At 40.0% G+C, this 20,267-nt stretch overlaps 1 protein-coding gene across 1 annotated transcript in view; it reads left to right on the top strand.

Moving 5' to 3' along the window:
- Positions 1-19,904, top strand: part of LOC127197591 (solute carrier organic anion transporter family member 1A5-like) — a 45,882-nt gene extending 25,978 nt beyond the window's left edge. The window contains exons 5-14 of the mRNA XM_051155537.1: positions 1,008-1,154; positions 4,793-4,891; positions 5,972-6,193; positions 8,237-8,401; positions 9,699-9,894; positions 11,638-11,803; positions 13,669-13,841; positions 17,115-17,179; positions 18,226-18,343; positions 19,673-19,904. Of these exons, the coding sequence (XP_051011494.1) occupies positions 1,008-1,154; positions 4,793-4,891; positions 5,972-6,193; positions 8,237-8,401; positions 9,699-9,894; positions 11,638-11,803; positions 13,669-13,841; positions 17,115-17,179; positions 18,226-18,343; positions 19,673-19,886 (1,565 nt within the window). The 3' untranslated portion in view covers positions 19,887-19,904. The remainder of the gene's footprint in view (positions 1-1,007; positions 1,155-4,792; positions 4,892-5,971; positions 6,194-8,236; positions 8,402-9,698; positions 9,895-11,637; positions 11,804-13,668; positions 13,842-17,114; positions 17,180-18,225; positions 18,344-19,672) is intronic.
- The last annotated feature ends 363 nt before the right edge of the window (positions 19,905-20,267 follow it).

Raw genomic sequence — 20,267 nt, 5'->3', positions numbered from 1 at the left:
AAGATCTTCCCACATGCAGAGTCTTAGAGAAGCACTTGATTCTTCCAGTGTCTGCTACTTTCAGTTTTTTCCTGAAAAGAGTGTTGAACATCAACCTGTGATCTCTAAGCAGAAATCAAGATGTTTATTAAAGATATGAATCTGAATACCTAGACATGGAAACTGATTTTCCTGAATTAGTAATGAATAAGAGTTAGAACTCACAGCCCAGTTGAGTGCTTAGGGCATGTATGGGCAGCCGTTGACCAGTCCACGGGAGATGACACTTTATCTTCCACTTCCTTGAAAATAGGACACCACAACTTCCCTAGGGACTAGCAGTTCATTTAGCTTAGGAGGTGCATACAAACCTTCAAAATTTTTTCTTTTGCTTTTCAATTCTCTTTGGCCTAGTTTTTCTTCATTGATCACCTGTTGGAGTATTTGGTTGATTTTTAAATGAGGAAGTATATATAAAACTATGTGGTGTCTATTTAGTTAAAATCTTTAGTTTCTACAAAGCAATTGGGGTTATAGAGGTTTTAGACTTCTATCAAACTTCTGTCTGTGTTGTCTAAGAACACATGATTGCTTGTTTATTCTTCCTCAAAGTTGTCAAGGAATGAGTCAGTGCACATATTAATGAACTAGGTTTCCTGCCTGGTAAAAAGCCGAGTCCCTGGAGGTGAGGGAAAGTCTTTGTTTTTACTGTTTGCCTATTGCCATGGTGTAAATTCTCATGACCAATGGGTTTTCACTAAACATTGGATTAGGAAGAGGTATCTATCTGAAGAGTCATGTCTCCCATCCAAGTGGGAATTAGCTCTAGCATAGCACTTATACCCATTGCTAAATATTGTTTCAAAATACACAGTAGGGTGGCTCACTGCTTCACAGCCAGCATGGTAATGTAAGGCACTGAATGTTCTTCATAGGAGTGTGACCTGAGAAACACAGCGAATTTTGAATTAACTATCAATAAAATTTACTGTCAAAATACACATCAAATTTCTCTTGTTTTAATGCAGAGTGTGTGCAAGAAGTCAAATCATTAATGTGGATATATGTAATGGTAGGAAATATCATACGTGGAATGGGTGAAACTCCCATCATGCCCTTGGGTATTTCCTATATAGAAGATTTTGCCAAATCAGAAAACTCCCCTTTATACATTGGTAAGTTTGAAAATTTATCCTTAGGAGGGTAGGAATCAATTACTGATTTGGGTGCTTTGTGGTTTCCAGAGGGTGAGCAGAAGAACTATTGGTCATAAGCTTGCTCAATGGGAGAATTTAGTGATCCCTTCAGACAAGCTCCTTCATCAAGCAGCATCTCACTGCTGAAGAGCCCCCTGATCTGTGGACCAGCAGCCCTCTGAGACTGTCACACTGTCTCTAAACCATTAGGAGATTCACCAACATTTCCTGAAAAACTGTTCCTTAGAATCAATTGTTTCTTCTCTTTCTCCTGCTTTTAGATTTTCATTCTTCCATCTATAAGTTATTATGAATTCACTATTAGCCATTTTGTGTCTATAGTACTTTAAGATCTGGTTTTCCTTTCTCTCTCTCTTTCTCTGTCTCTCTCTGTCTCTCTCTCTCCCTCCTCCTTACCCCTGCATGTGTGCATTTGCATGTCAGTATGGTAGCCAGAAGACAGATTTTGGAAGTCAGCCTAGGGATTGGACTAGATTTCTAAGGACTGATTTGGTGGACAAGGGCCTTTACATGATCAGCCATCTGGCTGGCCCTGTAGTGCTTTCTCTTATCATGCTGGATAAACATTTTTGCAGAGTAAGACTTTTCAAACTCTGTTTCAATCATATCTTCTCTACTGTGTTCACCATACTAACTGGTTTCTTATTTACCATCTGCACTCTTTTACTACTGGGGCTCTGCACTCTGCTTGGCTACGAAGGTAATGATACAGTTTCCTTCCTTATAATCCTTCAGCCTAGCAGGGTTCTTGATCATTTTAACAAATGTCTGAGTTCATTCTCATGATTGGATTCCTTGAAATTATCCTTAAACATATCTGTTCATCTCCTAGGCAAGGGCCAATTTAGCATCCACTTTCTTATGTTGCCTCTTAAATAATATTAGTTTAATATGAATAATTTGCCTTTGTTCTTGAGTAAATAAATCTTTAGCAATAATAAATCCATAACTTTGTATATACATTTTTGTAGGCATATTGTTTTAAATAATCTCTCTATATAAATTATATACATAAACATATAAAATAAAATAACTATATTAAGGTGAATAAGTTACATAATTAATGTATCTTATGTTTAGGACATAAATAGCTTAGTTTAACAAATAAAGAGCTATACAATGATATAAATATTATATAGCATGCATATATAATCAAATAACTATAAAACAAACTAGAGATTTGCAGTGTAGTTTCACAGATGGCTCTATAGCTGAAGAGACATAGAAGCCAAATACAAAAATTGAGAGTTATCTATACTAGACAATAAGTTAAATATAGAAGAAATGAGGTTGCTTTGGGAAGACATGTAAGTACTGAGAATCCACAGGTCCACACACTGGGGGATTCTTGTACTTAGTGGGTTGAGTGAGAAGAGAAGAAACCAAAGGAGTGTCCGCGGGAACAAAGTGAGCTGTGGACATGTAGTTTGAGAAGCTGTTAGGAAGAAGTGGGCAGATGAGGACTTGGCTAACAGTGTTTCCTAAGTTAAGAGAATAAACATCAACAGCGCCCAGGAGCCAAGATGGTTGCAATGTGCAGGGCTCCTGCAGGGGGCTGGAAATGGAGAATGAGTCGAGCCTCTTTGACACCCACAGTCTTGAGATATCCCAAACTGGGCTGCAGCTCTGGACCCTCAGCAACCATGTGTAGCTCAGTGCAAGAAAGAGAAATACCACTACCAAGCAGGACAGTCTTTCTATGGAAGGAAGTTTGAAGAGTGGAACTTTGAGGAAGATGCACCACAAGAAATTCATTTTAGAATTTAGAAAGTATACTAGTTTTATTTTTGTTGCTGTGAGAAAATGAAATGTTGGAGATAAATGGGGCTCATTTGGAGGAAGGGGATCATTTGTCTTACAATTGCATCCTAACAGAAAGTCACAGTAGCAGAAACCTGAAACAGCTGGTCCCACCTATCAGAGCAGAGGAAGTGAATGTATGCATGCTATGTCTTTGCTTGCATAGTTGTGTTCATGTGTTTTTCCATTCTTACACGGTTCAGGACTTCATGCCTAGGGAATGGTGCTGCCTGCAGTAGGCTGGGTCTTCTCATATCAATTAACTTAATTAAGACAATCTTCTTAGCATGTCTTCTTGACATGTCTACAGGTGAACCCAATGTAGACAGTACTTCTTTAAGACTCTCCTTCCAGGTAATTCTAGGCTATGCAAAGTTGACAAGTAAAGCTAACCATCACAGAGACACTAGAAATGTGGCTATGGAACCATTAGAGGACCTTGCTCATATCACGGCTTTGATGGGGCTGCCTGTCACTGTACAGCCTTTGCCTTTATCTCAGCATAAAAGGGAATTTGGAAGGTGGATTTAAGTAATGAAGCTTCTGTGTCAGTCACCTTTTTTCCACTTTAATAAATAGCTAAGATAGTGGTTTATAAAGTGGAAGGATTTACTTGGTTCATAGCTTTGGAGGTTTTAGTGTCTGTCCTTAGGCTGTAGAATTTGGAGACCTGTCACAAGGAATCTAATTATGGTATCAAGTAAAACCATTCATTTTGTTACTGGGAAACAAATATAATGAAGAAGGGGTGAAGGGGAGATAAACATGTTTTTTGTTTAGATCACAAGTCGGGGATGAGAAAAAGAATTGTGAGAGAGCAGGTGATGTTTATCCCCTTAGAAGGTGAACCACCTTGTCGGGAAGATTGGTTGTTAACCAGCTGAAAAACATACTTGAGCAAATTGTGAGAGGAGGTATAAATGTGAGCCAAAAACAAGAGACGGGGCCTTTGGAGACTGGGGATAGTTTTGGCTGTTCATCTCTCCACTTCAAGATGCTCATAGACAGAAGCACTTGAGGGAAGGCTTCAGGGCTCCAGGCTCCAGCTGAGATTCTGGGTTTTGGTTACTCCACGTTCCAGAAGAAGAAATCTGCTGATACACCAAAAGAATTGTTCCTCAGAACTGATATTCTGACGTTTTTCATTATTGCATTCTCTAAGCCTCTTTTCCTATTGGTTAGGTTAGTTAGGTTATAAGTGAGGTACTCTTGGTTAATAAGTTTGTATTAAAATATAATTGTTAAGAAAATTGAGCCTACAAAAGGGCTATGGCTCTACTCTAGTTGACCTAAAGACCCACCATCACGTCCTGCATTGAAGGGTTCCATCAGACTCCAGTGGTGCTCCCCTGGGAAGCAAGACTGTAACGGATGAGGTTCTGGAGAAAATGCATATTGAAACAATGGGAGATTCTTTCTTAATATTTAGAAAACCAATGTATGTACATGTAACACACATATATGATATATATATGTATATATGTATATATATGTTACATACATATCAAGCTTAGTTTCTTTATATGTGGAATATATAAAAATATCTGAGATAGTAAGGGGCGTCGCTCATTGGTAGGTCACTTGCATGGCCTATAGGATTTGATGCCCAGCTCTGCAAAGAAGGAATAGAAATCCAAGATTAAAATAATTCAATCTCTAGTTTCTTTTTTGTTTTTTGTTTTCTGCTCTGTGTGTTTGTGTGTGTGTGTGTGTGTTTGTGTGTGTGTGTTTGTGTGTGTGTGTGCAAGCAAATTCTTTGTATGTTTATGTAATTTCCTCTCTTTGTTTACTTTTAGGAATTTTAGAAACAGGAAGAATCATTGGCCCTTTGTTTGGACTTTTGTTGGGATCTTTCTTTGCAAGGATTTATGTAGACACTGGGTCTGTGAATACAGGTAACACAATGCCTTTTGTTTATACAGTCCAGCCCCTAGAGTGTGGGAGAACACTCAGGAATGCTGTATTGATGGCTCTTTTGATCCTTGGTTAGGTAAACACCACTTACAGATGAGAGGCCTAAGGGTAAAATGCCACCTTAAGGTTGAAAATCCACCAATTCTCCCAGCATACTTCAGCCACACCTTTATTTCAAAAATATTTATGCACGTACATTTTTCTCAATAAGGCAGTCATTGTGGCTAACAAAAGTGATCCTTTTGTTGTGTGACAAGCACCAATTTATAAAGGTTTCACATGAGAGACAGAATATTTATTTCTGGAAACTATGTCATGTCATACTGCTAGATAAAATTAGTGTTTTTTAAAAAAATGAATACACAAAATAGAAAAATAAACTGCTAACAAGTATTTTAATTTTATTTCATTATCTTTATTTGTGTATATGTGCCCTGCTCCTCCCCCCCACGTGTGTGTGTGTGTGTGTGTGTGTGTGTGCGCGCGCGCGCGCCTGCCTGTTGGGTCAGAAGAGCGTGTCACCTCTTCTGAAATCAGAGTTACAGGAAGTTGTGAGTTTCCATGTGGGTGCTGGGAATAGAACTTAGATGCTCTGCAAGAGCAACATTGACCCTTGGCCACTGCACTGTCTCTCCAGCCCCCTTCTCTACCCACTGTGATGTTTTGACATAGGAATACATCAGGTTAAAGCTAGTTCCTTAAATATGTCTCAAATCTTGTATCTGTCTTTTTGAAATGTAGTTTTTAACTATTATGCTATGTAGCACACTATATCCTTTTCTTCTTCCTTAGTTTTATCTTTACCCAAGTGATCAACCTCATATATTTTTTTCTAGAGGTCTGAGTTAGCATAGCGAAGTGGCAGATGCTAGGAATTCCAGGACTTAAGAAGCAGCAGCAGAGGATTACAAGGCCCAAAGTTCAAGGCCCAAACAAGAACAATAAGAAATGTGTGAATCAATCTGTTTACAAATCACATAGAATGTTTATGTTTTGATGAATTTCTACAATTTATAGGAAAAAATGATGCAAGCTCATACGGTATCTATATTTCTTTGCAGATGAGCTGACCATAACTCCCACTGACACACGCTGGGTCGGTGCCTGGTGGATTGGGTTTCTGATCTGTGCAGGAGTGAATATCCTCACCAGCGTCCCATTTTTCTTTTTTCCAAAAGCACTCCCAAAGAAGGGACTGGAGGATAATGGGGATGTGACCAAAACTGGAAAAGAAGAGAAAGAAAGAGAAAAGACCAAGGAGGAAAAGCATGGGATTACTAAAGGCAAACAGGAAAACTTTAAACTCTATTTGGTTCAGATGGTGTGTGGTTAGTGGGCACTTGTCACACTGTGCTGAGTTAAGGTAGCTTGTTACTAATCGTCCCTAATCAGATGTGATACACTTCTTCCACAGTTACCACTTGGGAACAACTGACATGATTTGGAACTTGACTTACCTTAGATTAGATTTTATGAAAAATTCAAGTCAATCTGAACACTCAGTGAGCAAATATATTTTTCCATCTGTTTTGAAAAGCATATTTTATAGGAAATATTAGTTAATAGCTAGAAATCCAAGCTGAAGACAAAGACAAAAGCCGGTTTGATAAGAAAACTGTTAGTTTAGCTATGAGCATTCTTGAAGTCAAGGCTGAAAGGGAAATCATGACAGGTGACATAATCCTCTACATTTGAAGGCGTGTGATAGCTTACAGGAGACTTGGTCTCTTAAAACAGCCTGTTTTAAACAAACAAGAACGTTATTAACCTTTGATGCAGAGTGGAGATGGTTCTGGGAGACTCGAAGGCAGGACAGCGGAGTGTTCAAGAGTGCACGTTCTTATAACTAGTTTCGCAGTTGTGCATGTTGAGACTTGTGTAGTATTCTCAGAATACCAGTTAGTGCACAAGGGGCATGTCCAGGGCTCTGGGAGTCCTCAAGTGCAGAGTTGGGAGGTGGAAAGGGGACATTCTTTACCTGTCAAATGAAGGTGATAGTGTGTTATATTCTTAGGTTTCTGTGCTGCTCCAGCAGAGACTACTACGGGGAGCACTTTATTGAGGATATCGCTATTTGCTTCACAACTCATGGCCCCCACATATATGCACTGAATAGTCACACATCTGCCCGGAACACTCCTGACCATGGCTGAGGAGCCAGTCATGCTGGGAGCCAGTGCAGGGGCTAGGACATTCTTAGAATCATGTTGTCTTAGAGACTCTCCTTTAAGGGCCAAATACTGCCTGCTCTTGTGATTCATTTCAAAACCAACCTAATCCTAAAACTAGGAAAGAGCTTAACAGAAAATAAGACATAGAGAAAAATAACTGTGATCTGTGAGGACTCGTGTAGGAGGGCAGGGACGTGAACAAACATGGGCGAGTTCAAAGGCTTCTGGGGGTTCTGACTGCAACCATCTCAGTCATCAAGATGGATTTTTACCACTAAAGTTCATTTCTTTTGATTAAACTCTTCTGCCTCTATTTATAAGTGTTTTCTTCTTTATCTTTTTCTCTCAATGAAGTTTTAAGCAATTTATTAAGGATAGCATAAAATTTAAAAAGTAAGATGGTAGACATAAAGAATTGAAAAGGAAAAAGACTAGGAAGTGGGAATTTCAGCCAAATTATCCTCAGTGAGATCCAATTCACTCACTAATGACAGGCATGGAGCCTGTCTTGGCTCTGAACTTCTTAAGCAGGGGAAAGCTTTGGTTAAGTTAAGTCACTTGGGAGGTTTATGGTGCACACCAACTGCGTCAGCATTTCCTCCAGTGAGACCTTCGTTCGTGTTGAGATGATTAAAAACACCACTAGCTGCTTCTAATGCACATCCTGCTGTGAGGTGCTGGTGAGATGCTGGGGTTGTCTGGGCTGCAGCATGATTCCTGGAGCCTTCACAAGCTTTTAGCTTATCCATTCTTGCACAAAGGAGTGAAAGCATCAGAGTTTCAACTCAGATTTCATCATAGCATGTCCCTTGCAGATTCCAGAAAACAAATCCATCACTGTCTAATGAAGGCAGGAGACTAATAGAAGGAAAGAAGAGAAAGCAAATGAAAGGGTGTGGCCAGATCTCTCTCTCTCTCTCTCTCTCTCTCTCTCTCTCTCTCTCTCTCAATTGAGTTCTGGTTCTTATATAGCCAGGTGTGTCACTAACTTCCAGAAGTGACTAAAGCGGCAATATAGGCCTTTATCCACAAGTGCTAAAATTTTATCAAATATATTTGTGTTACGTCAAAGAATCTGTTAGACAATTTTAGGAGAACACTGGCCACAAAATGTGAGGCCAAGTTAGCTTGGTGGTCTCTACACTCTTGTTTCAGATTTCTTGCCATTCATGAAGAGCCTGTCCTGCAATGCGATTTACATGCTTTTCATCCTTATAAGTGTGCTCCAGTTCAATGCATTTATTGATTCATTTACCTTCATGCCTAAATACCTGGAGCAGCAGTATGGAAAGTCAACTGCAGAGATAGTCTTTCTCATAGGTATGTACTTTCATTATTTCCTTATCAGCACTTCCCCGTACCACAAGGGCATGATGAACAGTAAGATAATGCAACTAGCAGACTAGAGTGAAGTTGAAATCTGTTAGGATATTCTTGTAAATTTCTTCTTCCCAGTCTCCAGGGAAATCAAGAAAAGAAAGGGAAATGAACAAGCCCGAAATGTGCTCTAGTTCTCTCTCCAGTCAGAATGGAAACCATCACACCTATGGCAGGCTTGGGGGAAAGCTCATACCAGTCAGTTTTCACACACCAATGTGTTACTTCAAAGAGGGATGCAGAGTCAACTCCCTGGGACTCTGTGTCTCACTCACAGATTTTACCTCTGGGCTTCCGTTTCTTGCTCTCCTCATTCTCCTAGGTCAGTTGCTTGGTCCCGGGTGGCCTGAGGAGTCTGTGCAGTCACAGTCTGCCCTTCTTGTTAGCGCACTAACCTCAGGGATTGTAAGCAACTTAGATCTTTCTTGGGTTCATTTTGCTCCTGAAAACTGAGGACCACAGGCTGCTGGCATCCACCTTACCCAGAGTTCTCTGAAAGTCCGAATCCCAGTCCTCACCCTTCTTAGATGGGTAATATTTAATGCAGAGGTGTGCAGCTGCAAGTGGTGGCTACATTCTTCTTAGTCTGGTGCTGACATTGTGTGAATGCAACCTAGCCAGGATTTTCTCTTCCTTTTCTTTTTCTTTCAAATTTTGAATTTTGGTTGAGGAAGAAGAGTCAGGGAGGACTAATGCTGGTCAACAGACAATGCACAAAATGTTCTACATTTGGTAATCATGGACTCAGCGGTGACCTTCAAAATCATCTGGAGCTGAGTCAAATTCCCACTAAACAGAGTCGAAACAAATACATGAAAAATCTAATAGTGTGTGTGTGTGTGTGTGTGTGTGTGTGTGTGTGTATGTGTGTGAGTGTGTGTGAGTGTGTGTGAGTGTGTGTGTATGTGTGTGTTATGAGAGAGTGCATGTTTATGTGTGTGTGAAGATGTGTGAGTAGGTATGTGTATGTGTGTGAGTGTGTGTGAGTGTGTGTGAGTGTGTGTGAGTGTGTGTGAGTGGGTGTGTGTGCATGATGCTCATATGGTGTTTATAACCTGCTGCAAATGATTAAAGAAATACTAATTGTGTCTTTAAAGTTATGAAGCATTGAAAACCTTTGTATGTAATATGTGAGTGAGTAGGGTGTGGCTCACTGTATATTAAACTAGTTTCTTAAACATGATGTATTAGACAAATTGATATTTATTTTTCTGCTTTTATATTTTACTTGTATTTATAGGTCTTTATAACCTACCTCCAATATGCCTTGGATATTTAGTTAGTGGCTTCATTATGAAGAAATTCAAGATCACTGTCAAGAAAGCTGCATACATAGCATTCTGCCTGTCCCTGGCTGAGTACCTCCTATCTTTCTGTAACTTTCTGATAACCTGTGATAATTTCCCAGTCGCCGGCTTAACTACCTCTTATGATGGGTATGTTGTATCCTAATGAAGATCAAAATATTTTCACCATTGTTAGTCATTATCTTCAAGGACTGAATATGACCAGATCATTTTATTATGACTTGATTATAGTGATCCAAGGTCATCTTGTATTTTTCTTACACCCATCAATCCTATACCAGCTCACACAAATTGTACGCATATTAAGGTAGTTTGGGGACTATGAGTGAGTGAGTTTTTGATTGCACATACATGTGCATGGAGCATTGGTGATACCCTAGTCTGCTAATAAAGGAAAGTGACCTTGAGATTTCACCCTAAATTATCTATATATTTGATACTCTCACCAAGAGATAGCTTTAGCCAGGAATGGTGGCACCTGTAATCTCAGCCCTCAGGGAGACAGAGGCAGGTGAATCTATGAATTCAAGGCCAGCATGGTCTACAGGACAGCCAAGGCTACACAAAAGAAACCCTGTCTCATAAAACCAAAAAAAAAAAAAAAAAAAAAAAAAAAAAAAAAAAAAGAAAACAAACCAAAAAAAAAACCCAAAAAACAAAACAAACAAACAAACAAACAAAAAAACCAAAACCCAACAACAACAAAAAAGAAAAAGATAGATTTAGAAGTTGACTATATAGGCCAACATGCCTTCAGAGGTTTCTACAACAGGCTCCAATTAAGCATAATTGAATCTAATAAATAGTAAATCAATTAATGTAAGTATTTATAGATGTCACTGGTGCACTTATGTATCTGGTACTCTGTGGTCTTAGATTTTACATTTTACGTTTTGTCTGGTTGTCTATATTAACATGGGAAAAATAAGACGTAGTTTAGGGCACAGTTATATAAGCAACCGATAAGTTAAAATGAAACAAAGCATGCACTTGTAGGATCCTTTCAAAGTCGGGGAGAGGACTCAGTGGTAAAGTGCTTGCTGAGCTGGCAGGAGCTCCTGGGTTCAGATCCTCAGAGCCCATGGAAAGCTTGACATAGTGGGGTCTGTGTGACCGCAGTGTTCCTACTGTTAGCTGAGGAGCTGAGGGGACAGGCAGGAAAATCCTGAACGTTCACGTGCCTGCTAGTCTGGCACTTGCAGCAGTGAACAGCAAGGGACTCTGTCTCCAGCAAGGTTGAAGGTTATCTTCTGACCTTCACATGTGCGCTGTTGTACAAGTGTGCTTACACAAACATACACACACTCACACACACATACTCGTACACAAACATATGAGAGAGGGGGGAGAGAAAAGGAGAGAGAGTAGAAGAGAGAGGGGAGGTAGAGACAGACAGAGAGAGAGAGAGCGAGAGAGACACAGAGAGAGACAAAGACAAAGAGACAGAGAGACAGAGACAGAGACCAAGAACCATAGAGAGACAGAGACCCACAGCAAAAGATATTAAAATCATATTCATTTCAAACCCCTTAAGAATTATAAGATATAACTAATTTCAAACAAAGTCATAAGAAATTATATTTATGTATACACACACACACATCATCATCATCATCATCCGAGTTTAATCATGTAACCACTGGAGTAGATAACTTGCTTGCCAAAATCATAGTATAGATATTACATGTTGATATTTGGGTATTGCTATTCCTGCTCTGGGGAGAAGCGTGTTTTTCTAACCCTTCTCTCTCTCTATCTCTCTGTCTCTCTGTCTCTCTGTCTCTCTGTCTCTCTCTCTCTGTCTGTGTGTGTGTGTGTGTGTGTGCTTGTGTACATTTTCAGAATCTGTAACAGTGTTTGAAATCATTTCAGAGTTCAGCAGCCTCCATATGTGGAGAATAAGGTCCTTGCTGACTGCAACACCGGGTGTAGCTGCTTAACAAAAACATGGGATCCAGTGTGCGGCGACAATGGCATAGCGTACATGTCAGCCTGCCTTGCAGGCTGTGAGAAGTCTGCTGGAACAGGAATCAACATGGTAAACACCCTTTCAGTGTTTGGGCTGCTGTTTGTGTGCTGCACTAACATGTGCTGTGACCTAAGCCTACATCTGCTAAGAAGCAAAAATAGTCATGCCTAGAATAGTTTAATATTTTTTGTGAACAACTCAGTTTACTTGTATATGCACAGTTGCCCTTAAAGTTCCTAGATGCTACGAAGAACCCTGAGAGAGTCTGAGCCTTATATTATATCATTATTCAAGTGATCTGAGCTAAAATATCTGGATGGGATGGAAAGATAACCCCACTGTAAAGAGCACCTGCTGCTCTTTCAGAACATGTTTGTTTCCAGTCACCCACTTGGGGCAGCTCACAACTCCAGCTCCAGGCTGTCTGACACTTTGTTGTGTTAGAGTCTGTCCAGAGTAATTTACAGTTTTAACTTTGATGTGGATTTACATGTATGTTTATGTATCTGTGTGTACACAAACAGGTGCACGTGGATGCCTGGGGAAGGCAGAGGAGGGTGTCAGATGGCCTCAAACTTGCTATGAAGTTGAGGTGGACTGAATCTTTTATCTTTTCGTATTACAAACTTTCTTTAACTATTTATATTTATTCATTTATTTATTAATTTGGTGTATGGTGTGTGTGTATGTGTGTGTGTGTGTGTTTGTGTGAGATGCAGGTGCCTGTGCATATGGAGGCCACAAAGCAAACAGCTGTTGAGTCTCAGGCCCCATGTAATTGGTACTTTTGAGACAGGATCTCACTTGCCTGGAATTTGCTGCTTCTGTTAGGCCATCTCACACGTGAGCCCCCAACCTTCAGAGCACCAGTGTTGCAAGCACATCTTCTATGCATGCATTTCTCACATGTGTGCTGGGGATGACAACTTAGGTCTTGATGTGTGTGCTGGACTTCACTGACAGTTTAGCAAGATAAAGCTAAGGAGTCAAGCATTTTCCTTTGCCTTAAACATACTATAATACTTAGATTTGATTGGTAATCAAAATAGAATAGTAATTTTCATTCTTAATCAGACCTGGGAGCATAAGCATTGACTTATTGTTTAAATTTACTTTTTCCTGGGGACATGACTTTGTTTATTAGTAAGCACATAACTATTCAATCAGCATTCAAAATGCATTTTGTTTTAGTACTTAGTACCAGGGTCAAAATAAAACAAAGCAGTATTTATTTACTTTAGAAAATTATAAAAAAATTTAAAAAAATCAATAAAAGAAAATCATGTTTAGGCTAGAAAGTAGGCTCAGCAGGTAAGCACATTTACCACAATGACTTACCTCCTGAATTATACCCTGAGACCCACATGATAGAAAGAGAACTAACTCCCATTACTTTTCTCCTGACTTCTACATGCATGCCATAGAATACATTTGTCCACACAGAGGCACACATGCACACACACACATACAAGAAAGATGAAACACACAAGCAAATAAATGTAAACAAAAGAGTGCTTTCAGGATAATTGAATATTTGCAAGCTTACTGCTCCATGTATTTTGAAAAAGAATTACCAATTTAAAAGATCTACCTTTTTATACTTTATGATAGAATTGTAAAATACCAAAAAAAAAAAAAAAGAGAGAGAGAGAGAGAGAGAGAGAGAGAGAGAGAGAGAGAGAGAGAGAGAGAGATGAAGATAAAGAGAAAATAAAACCTCCATTTTAAATTTATTATTTTTTAATTTAATGGTGTATGTGCTCATTCTCTGACCCTCATTGTAAGTGTCTGAGTGCTCTTCCTCTGAGTTATGCCATTGGCCACAGCACTCTTCATTTGATCCAACTAGCTGTGTAGAAAATATTGAAGGTTTGGGCCAAGTATTTTTCTTCCTTCAATAGGACACTAGTTTTTGTTTGTTTGTTTTTTGACAGGTGTTTCAAAACTGCAGCTGCATTCACTCATCAGGAAACTCATCTGCTGTCCTTGGGCTGTGTAAGAAGGGCCCTGACTGCGCTATCACACTGCAGTACTATTTAATCCTGTCATTATTTGGCTGTTTCATCTACTCTCTAGCAGCCATTCCTGGGTACATGGTTCTCCTGAGGTAATAAGTAACACCTTCATTTAGCTTTCTCTCTTTCCTTCTTCATAGTGTGTGCCTATATGAGTGATTGTATGTGCATATGCAAGTGTGTGTGTGTGTGTGTGTGTGTGTGTGTGTGTGTGTGTGTGTGTGTGTGTGGTGTAGGCTTCTGTGTGCCACTATGAACACAGGGACGTCTGAAGACATTCTTGGGGATTCAGTTCTCTCCTTCATCTTGTTTTGAGGCAGGGTCTCCCTTGTTATTTCTGCTGCTGTGCTGCCTGTGCACTCCAGCCTACCTGGGCCTCAAGGTCCCAAGCAGTCCTGTTTTCTCCTCCTATTTCACTGTGGGAATGCTGAGTTATAGATGCATGCTGCTGAATTTGAGGTCTTCTTCTTCTTCTTCCTCTTCTTCTTCTTCTTCCTCTTCTTCTTCTTCTTCTTCTTCTTCTTCCTCTTCTTCTTCTTTCTTCTTCTTCTTCTTCTTCTTCTTCTTCTTCTTCTTCTTCTTTCTCTTCTTCTTCTTCTCATCATCATTATAATCATATGTTCCTGGGTTGTGAGGATGGAACTCAGGTCATCAAGCCTTCTTTGTAAGCACCGTTACTGACTGAGCAACCCTACTGATGCCATTTAGTTTTTCTGTCAGTTATTAAATTCCCTTTCCCATGAAATTCCCTTGGAGTTAGGGTTCCTAAACCCTCAATGCTCTAAGACACTGTTATCAGACTCTTATGCTAAGCATTGCTAATAAAGTTTGCTGGAATTTTCCTTTCTGTTCTTTCCATTTTTTTTTCACCTTACTGAGCCTAAACGAACATACTTCTTTTTTGTCAGGTAGAGAGCAGTTGCCTAGTAGTCATTTTCTGTGCTTCAGCTGACTGTGAAAGGGACCAGGCTCCCTTGAGCTGAGCTCATTCTGTCTTTAACAAAGATTATGAATGCCATAACAGACCCTCTCTGACAAGAATGCAATGATAGATACTAAACTCTAACATAAAGTGAGAAAGTTGTAGAGCTTAGTTGGAAGTTTATTTTGCCAGCAGGTGTTCTTTCCAGTCTAGGGAGCTTCACACCCACTAACAATGGGAGAACAGTTCATTGACCTCCCCTCCTTCCTGTCTCATTGAAATGGGGAGGCAAATCTGAGTTAACTATATTGTGTAATTCATAACATTTTGTCGTTGTGGTGTGCACCAAGGCTCTCACCTCTCCCTTTCCTTGTGCTTTGTTTCCTTGCCCACGTTCCTCTTGTGCCCCTTCTTCTCCTCCTTTTCTAAACTTTCTCCTTTCCTTCTCTTTTGCATTTCTCTTCTTTTCCCCTCATTTTCTTCTCTCCCCTCTCCCCTCTCTCTCCCCCCCCTCCCCTCCTCTCTCCCCTCCCCTCCCCTCTTCTCTCCCCTCCCCTCCCCTCTCCCCTCCCCTCCCCTCTCTCCCCTCCCTCTTCTCTCCCCTCCCCTCCCATCTACTCTCCCCTCCCCTCTCTTCTCTGCTTTTGTCTCCTCTCCCCTCACCTTTGTTTTTTCTTTCCCCTGCTTTTACTCATTGTGCATTCTCACTGGAATAGGCTAGTCCCTATATTTTTATTTTCCATTGTATGATGGTCTAATTTTATATTCACACAAATGAAGATGTAGTATATGCCTTGTTTTAGTTTGTAGGTTCACGGACAGATAAAGGCACCAAGTATTGCTCGTGCTTAGGACTTATTTTTGCAAGTGAGGGACATTTGGCTGTGACATCTGTCACCCCATCACATGCCAGGCAGATTCAGCTGCTGTTGGTCAGTGGTGTCTCCTTTCTCTCTCAGTACTCCTGATGCCTCGGTTCCAAAGCCGCATGCTCGGTTGGTAAGGGTGACTTTTCCTCATAGAGGAGAATGGTCATAGGTGAAGGCAGATGAGCAGCTGAAGCCTCCTGTTAGAGCCTCCAACATGCGCTGGAGAGATGCTCTCATGTGTGCTGTGTACCTGCTCCCACTTCACTCCCAACATGCGCTGGAGAGATGCTCTCATGTTTTCTGTGTACCTGCTCCCACTTCACTCCCAACATGCGCTGGAGAGATGCTCTCATGTTTGCTGTGTACCTGCTCCCACTTCATTCCCACCCTCATTTGCTCAGTTATCTTACTTTCTGACCTTGATTCTTCAACTGGGTGTGAAAACATGATTCTCTGATATTTTAATGTATGATTATTTGAAAATTTTGTATGCACATGTGTGTGCATGTTCTTATGTGTGTGTGTGCTTATGCATATGCATGTGTGTGTGTGTGTGCATGCCATTGCCTGCATGTTTAAATGAGAGGACATCTCACAGGAGTTGGTTCATTTGCACCATATGGGTTTCAAGTATTAAACTCAGTTTGTCAAGCCTGGACAAGCACCATCTTATAGGCCCTAATGTGATTTTTTTTTTTGGTGCAATGAGGGTAAGGGGTATTCAAATTATTTTCTCATATTTCTTTCTTCTTTCTTGGTGAACTTGAAGATTGTAAGGTAAATGGTGGATGATACAGTGCCACCCTTTCTAGGCTATCATTAGCCTCCTAGTCTGTTGTGTTTTCTTGGCCCCTTTCATGAAACCACTTCCAAAATGAAATCCCAAAAGTTGCATATATTATGATTTTCTTACCCAAGGATACATTTGGTGGTAAAAGATCACATTTTAGAATGGCTTTCATATTTGTACTTTATAAGAGTATTTTTCCAGTTTTTATACCTATGGCTTTATAGGCCTCCCTTTTGAATGTAATTTGCCACACCATCTCATCTATTTTTGCAGGCAGTATTGGGGAGAAAAATGACTAAAGTTGTTAACTCCATATAACAAAGTCATTTTCATAACATTATAGCCAACACGATGGATTCTTTTTTTGGTTTATCTGCAGGAATACCTTCACCATATATTGACTTTTATGTAACGTGTGTATTTTTTTAATTAACATGACAAAATGCTGGGCAAACAACTTAAGAGAAGAAAGATTTATTTGGTTTGTGGTTTCTAATGTTTGGGTCCATTATGGTGGGCATGTCATGATGTTTGCCATGGTAACCAGGAAACTATTCATCTAGGTTAGCAGACAATCCCTAATTGTTAATAGGCCTATATGTGGAGGTTAGAGGTCAGCCTCCACAAGTCCTTCCTCTCTGTCCTCTGTGTGGATGAAAAGGTTAAGTATCAGAATCATGAGCTGCCACTGTCATTGGACGATGCTGGGGTAGATATGGATTTGTGTGATGAACTTTTATGTGTACGTATGTGTGTATATTTGTGTGTATTATGTATTTTTCAGGTGTATCAAGTCTGAAGAGAAGTCACTTGGGATTGGATTACATGCATTTTGCACAAGAATATTTGGTATGAAAGATTTCCCCAATATACGAGACCAATATTAAGTGCTTAGTAAACCAATTAATTTTTCCTGAATAAGACAGAAACTATCTTGTCAAACCAAAAGACAACTCTCTCTTGCCTTAAAGGAAATGAGGGTTTATTTGAAATCAAACATGAGTGACTATGACATAAGCACACAGATTCTGGTCACCCAAATATCATATTCTAACAGGAGGACAGCTTTGTGATGTTTATAGTTAAAGAAGAAAGGAATCTGTAAACAAGGCCCTTCTCAAAAATATCTGTGGGAACGTCTGGTAGGTTGGTTACAGCAAAGCAGGGAATTCTCTGATGTAGGCTCAGAAGCTGTCTGATGGCATTCTTAGTGTTCGTGCGGGTGGAGGCCAACAACCTCTTCAGTCAACACATCCCCAAAGGCTTCATGTGGTGGTGACATGGATATGTGTTCAGACACAGGGGTGGGGCAAGGAATGATCAATAGGAGAGGTAAAGAGAATGTATCTCTGGATCTGCAATATCCTGTCAACATCCGGGAAGTTCCAATGACCTTGTAGCATCTTTAACATAGGTGTGCCCTGTTCACTTTACCCTGAACTTCAGGTTATGAGCCCTTCTCTTTAGAAATGTCTACTTGTAACCAGTCTGGGAATGAAGTGACTGTAGAAATGAAAAATGTTTCCTTTTGTCTTTAAATAACTTGACTGAACTTAATTAAACCTATCATGTTTTAGTATATTCAAGAATAAAATCAATAGAAAGTTGTTTTTGTTAGTTAGATGTATAGAAAACCAGCACAAGACGTTTTAGAAAATACTAACAGGTGAGGTTCATGATTATACACTTTCTTAGTATCTTATACATAGTTTGCATTTCTTGTGATCTAGAACCTTCACATTACCTTATAATTCCGAAAAGTAAGCTTAGGTCTTTGATTCATAGTTTGTTATATTTTTAAGAGGAAAAATGAAGTAATTCCAAATAAAATAACACATCTTTCTCCTTTCTTTCTTCCTGTTAATGAGCTGTTTTTCTTTCTCTCTTCATTGCAGCTGGCATTCCTGCACCTATTTACTTTGGCACTTTGATAGACAGGACCTGTTTACATTGGGGAACTCTGAAATGTGGTGAGCCAGGGGCATGCAGGATGTATGACATAAATAGCTTCAGGTAAAGGTCACTTCTGAAACCACCCTTATGCATAAAATGTCCCCATTCACATCTATCATGCTTTTGATTGATAAGATTATGTCTGGCTTTATTTTCAGAATGTACATTGATGGTATAACTTCCTTATTTATATATTTTAATATTTCCCATAATTTCTAAAGTGCTTAATAATTTAAGTTTGAGTGGGTTTCCTAACCCAACCCTTCAGAATATTTTAGAAAGCTCCTACCAGGAGCAGGATGGGGGTTCTGCATCTTGAGCTAAGTTAGAATGGCAGAACACTGGAAAAAAATCAGACAGCAAGATTTGGAGACCTGGGATGAGGAAGCTGTACATGGGAACAAAATCTCTCATTTCCTCGCACCCTATATCTATGGACAGAGAGGAGGGGTTCTTCCCTTCTGCGGGGGTTGACATGACAGAGTGCCAGCAGATTCAGATAGCGTGGAATCCGGCATTCTAGCTTCTGGAAAGTTCACAGCCCTCTCATGCTTACAGCTTGACTAGATGAAAACCCCAAATCTGTGTGATACCATTGTAGTTGAACAAAACGTGCTGGGTGCTGTGGCCAGGGGGACTACCTTGAGAAGGGGCCTGTTATCTAGATTTGAGTGCTGGTATTGTCTCTGTGAGCCCATAGATGCCCCACTGCACTTAGTGGTTATCTGTCTCATGAACGCAACTTGGCTCTCAGAGTGTCACAAGGGGGCAAGGGTGTTGCCACACACAGAAATACCTGAAGCCGTAGCCTCAAGAACCCTGAGAGCAGAGAGCCTGCCCTCTGAGATCTAAGTGAACCCAGTTGTGTGTGGTTTCACGCTGCTGCTTGGCCTAAAGCTAGTGACCTACATGATGATGATGATGGGATGTGTGGTCACATAGTGTGAAGTAACGGCAGAGGAGCCGTGCTGGTGGAATGTGAGGAGGTTGGTCGTGTTACATGCTCCGTCATTATTTACTGAGTGCCAGAAGCCCAAAGCATGGCGCTCACATTCATGGTGGAAATTCATCATCAGCTAAGCCTTTCTGAAGACATCCTCAAGGACACACCCAGAGATGTATTTCTATATGATCCCAAATCCAATCAGGTTGACAGGGGAAACCAGCCATCATCAAATGAAGAATATACATTTAAACTTTGGTGGTGGAATTTTTTTTTTTGACATTTTAACAAACAGAATTAATAACTCAGCAAAATAGGTTATATAAAATACATGGGGAAAATAATCACTAGATGTTTTTCTTAAAAGAATAAAGGATCTATAGGAGTGTTCAAAACTAGCTTTCTCTAAACATAAAGCCTTAATGCAGATTAATTCTTTTCAACAGGCGCATTTACCTTGGGTTGCCTGTAGCACTAAGAGGATCAAGCTATCTCCCAGCACTCTTCATCCTAATACTTATGAGGAAGGCCCAATTGCCTGGGGAAATCGACTCTTCAGAAACTGTTCTTGCAGAGATGAAGCACACAGAGAAGAAAAACATGGGTGTGCACGAAAGCCCTGAGGCTGAGAATGATGGAGAACTGAAAACTAAGCTATAGTGAGTTTTCCACTGGCCTGTGCAAAGCCCATGAAGAGAATGCACATTTTCACTTGTTTTGAACCATGAGAGGTCCTGTAGGAGCTCGTATCTCTAAGGACCTCAAAAGTTATTTTTACTCATGATAAAAATATTTACTGATAGCATGTTCAGAACTTTGGGGTAATACTTAAGACTTTCCCAGGGAAGACATGTATGGTGACTCCCATATTAAACTGTAAAGCTGCCTTCATAGTCAAACAGCATTTTCTCTTTTAACTCAATCAAGGCAAGTTTGTGTTTCCTACACATCTCCAAATAGCTTAACATTTTCCTATTCCTGAAACACCTCTTAACTCCATTTAATCTATATTTTGATGTTGGAGATATTTAGGGATGAAAA

The sequence above is a fragment of the Acomys russatus genome, chromosome 13, assembly GCF_903995435.1.
Source record: "Acomys russatus chromosome 13, mAcoRus1.1, whole genome shotgun sequence".
NCBI classification, from domain to species: domain Eukaryota; kingdom Metazoa; phylum Chordata; class Mammalia; order Rodentia; family Muridae; genus Acomys; species Acomys russatus.
This window is presented reverse-complemented; position numbering and strand designations above follow the sequence as displayed.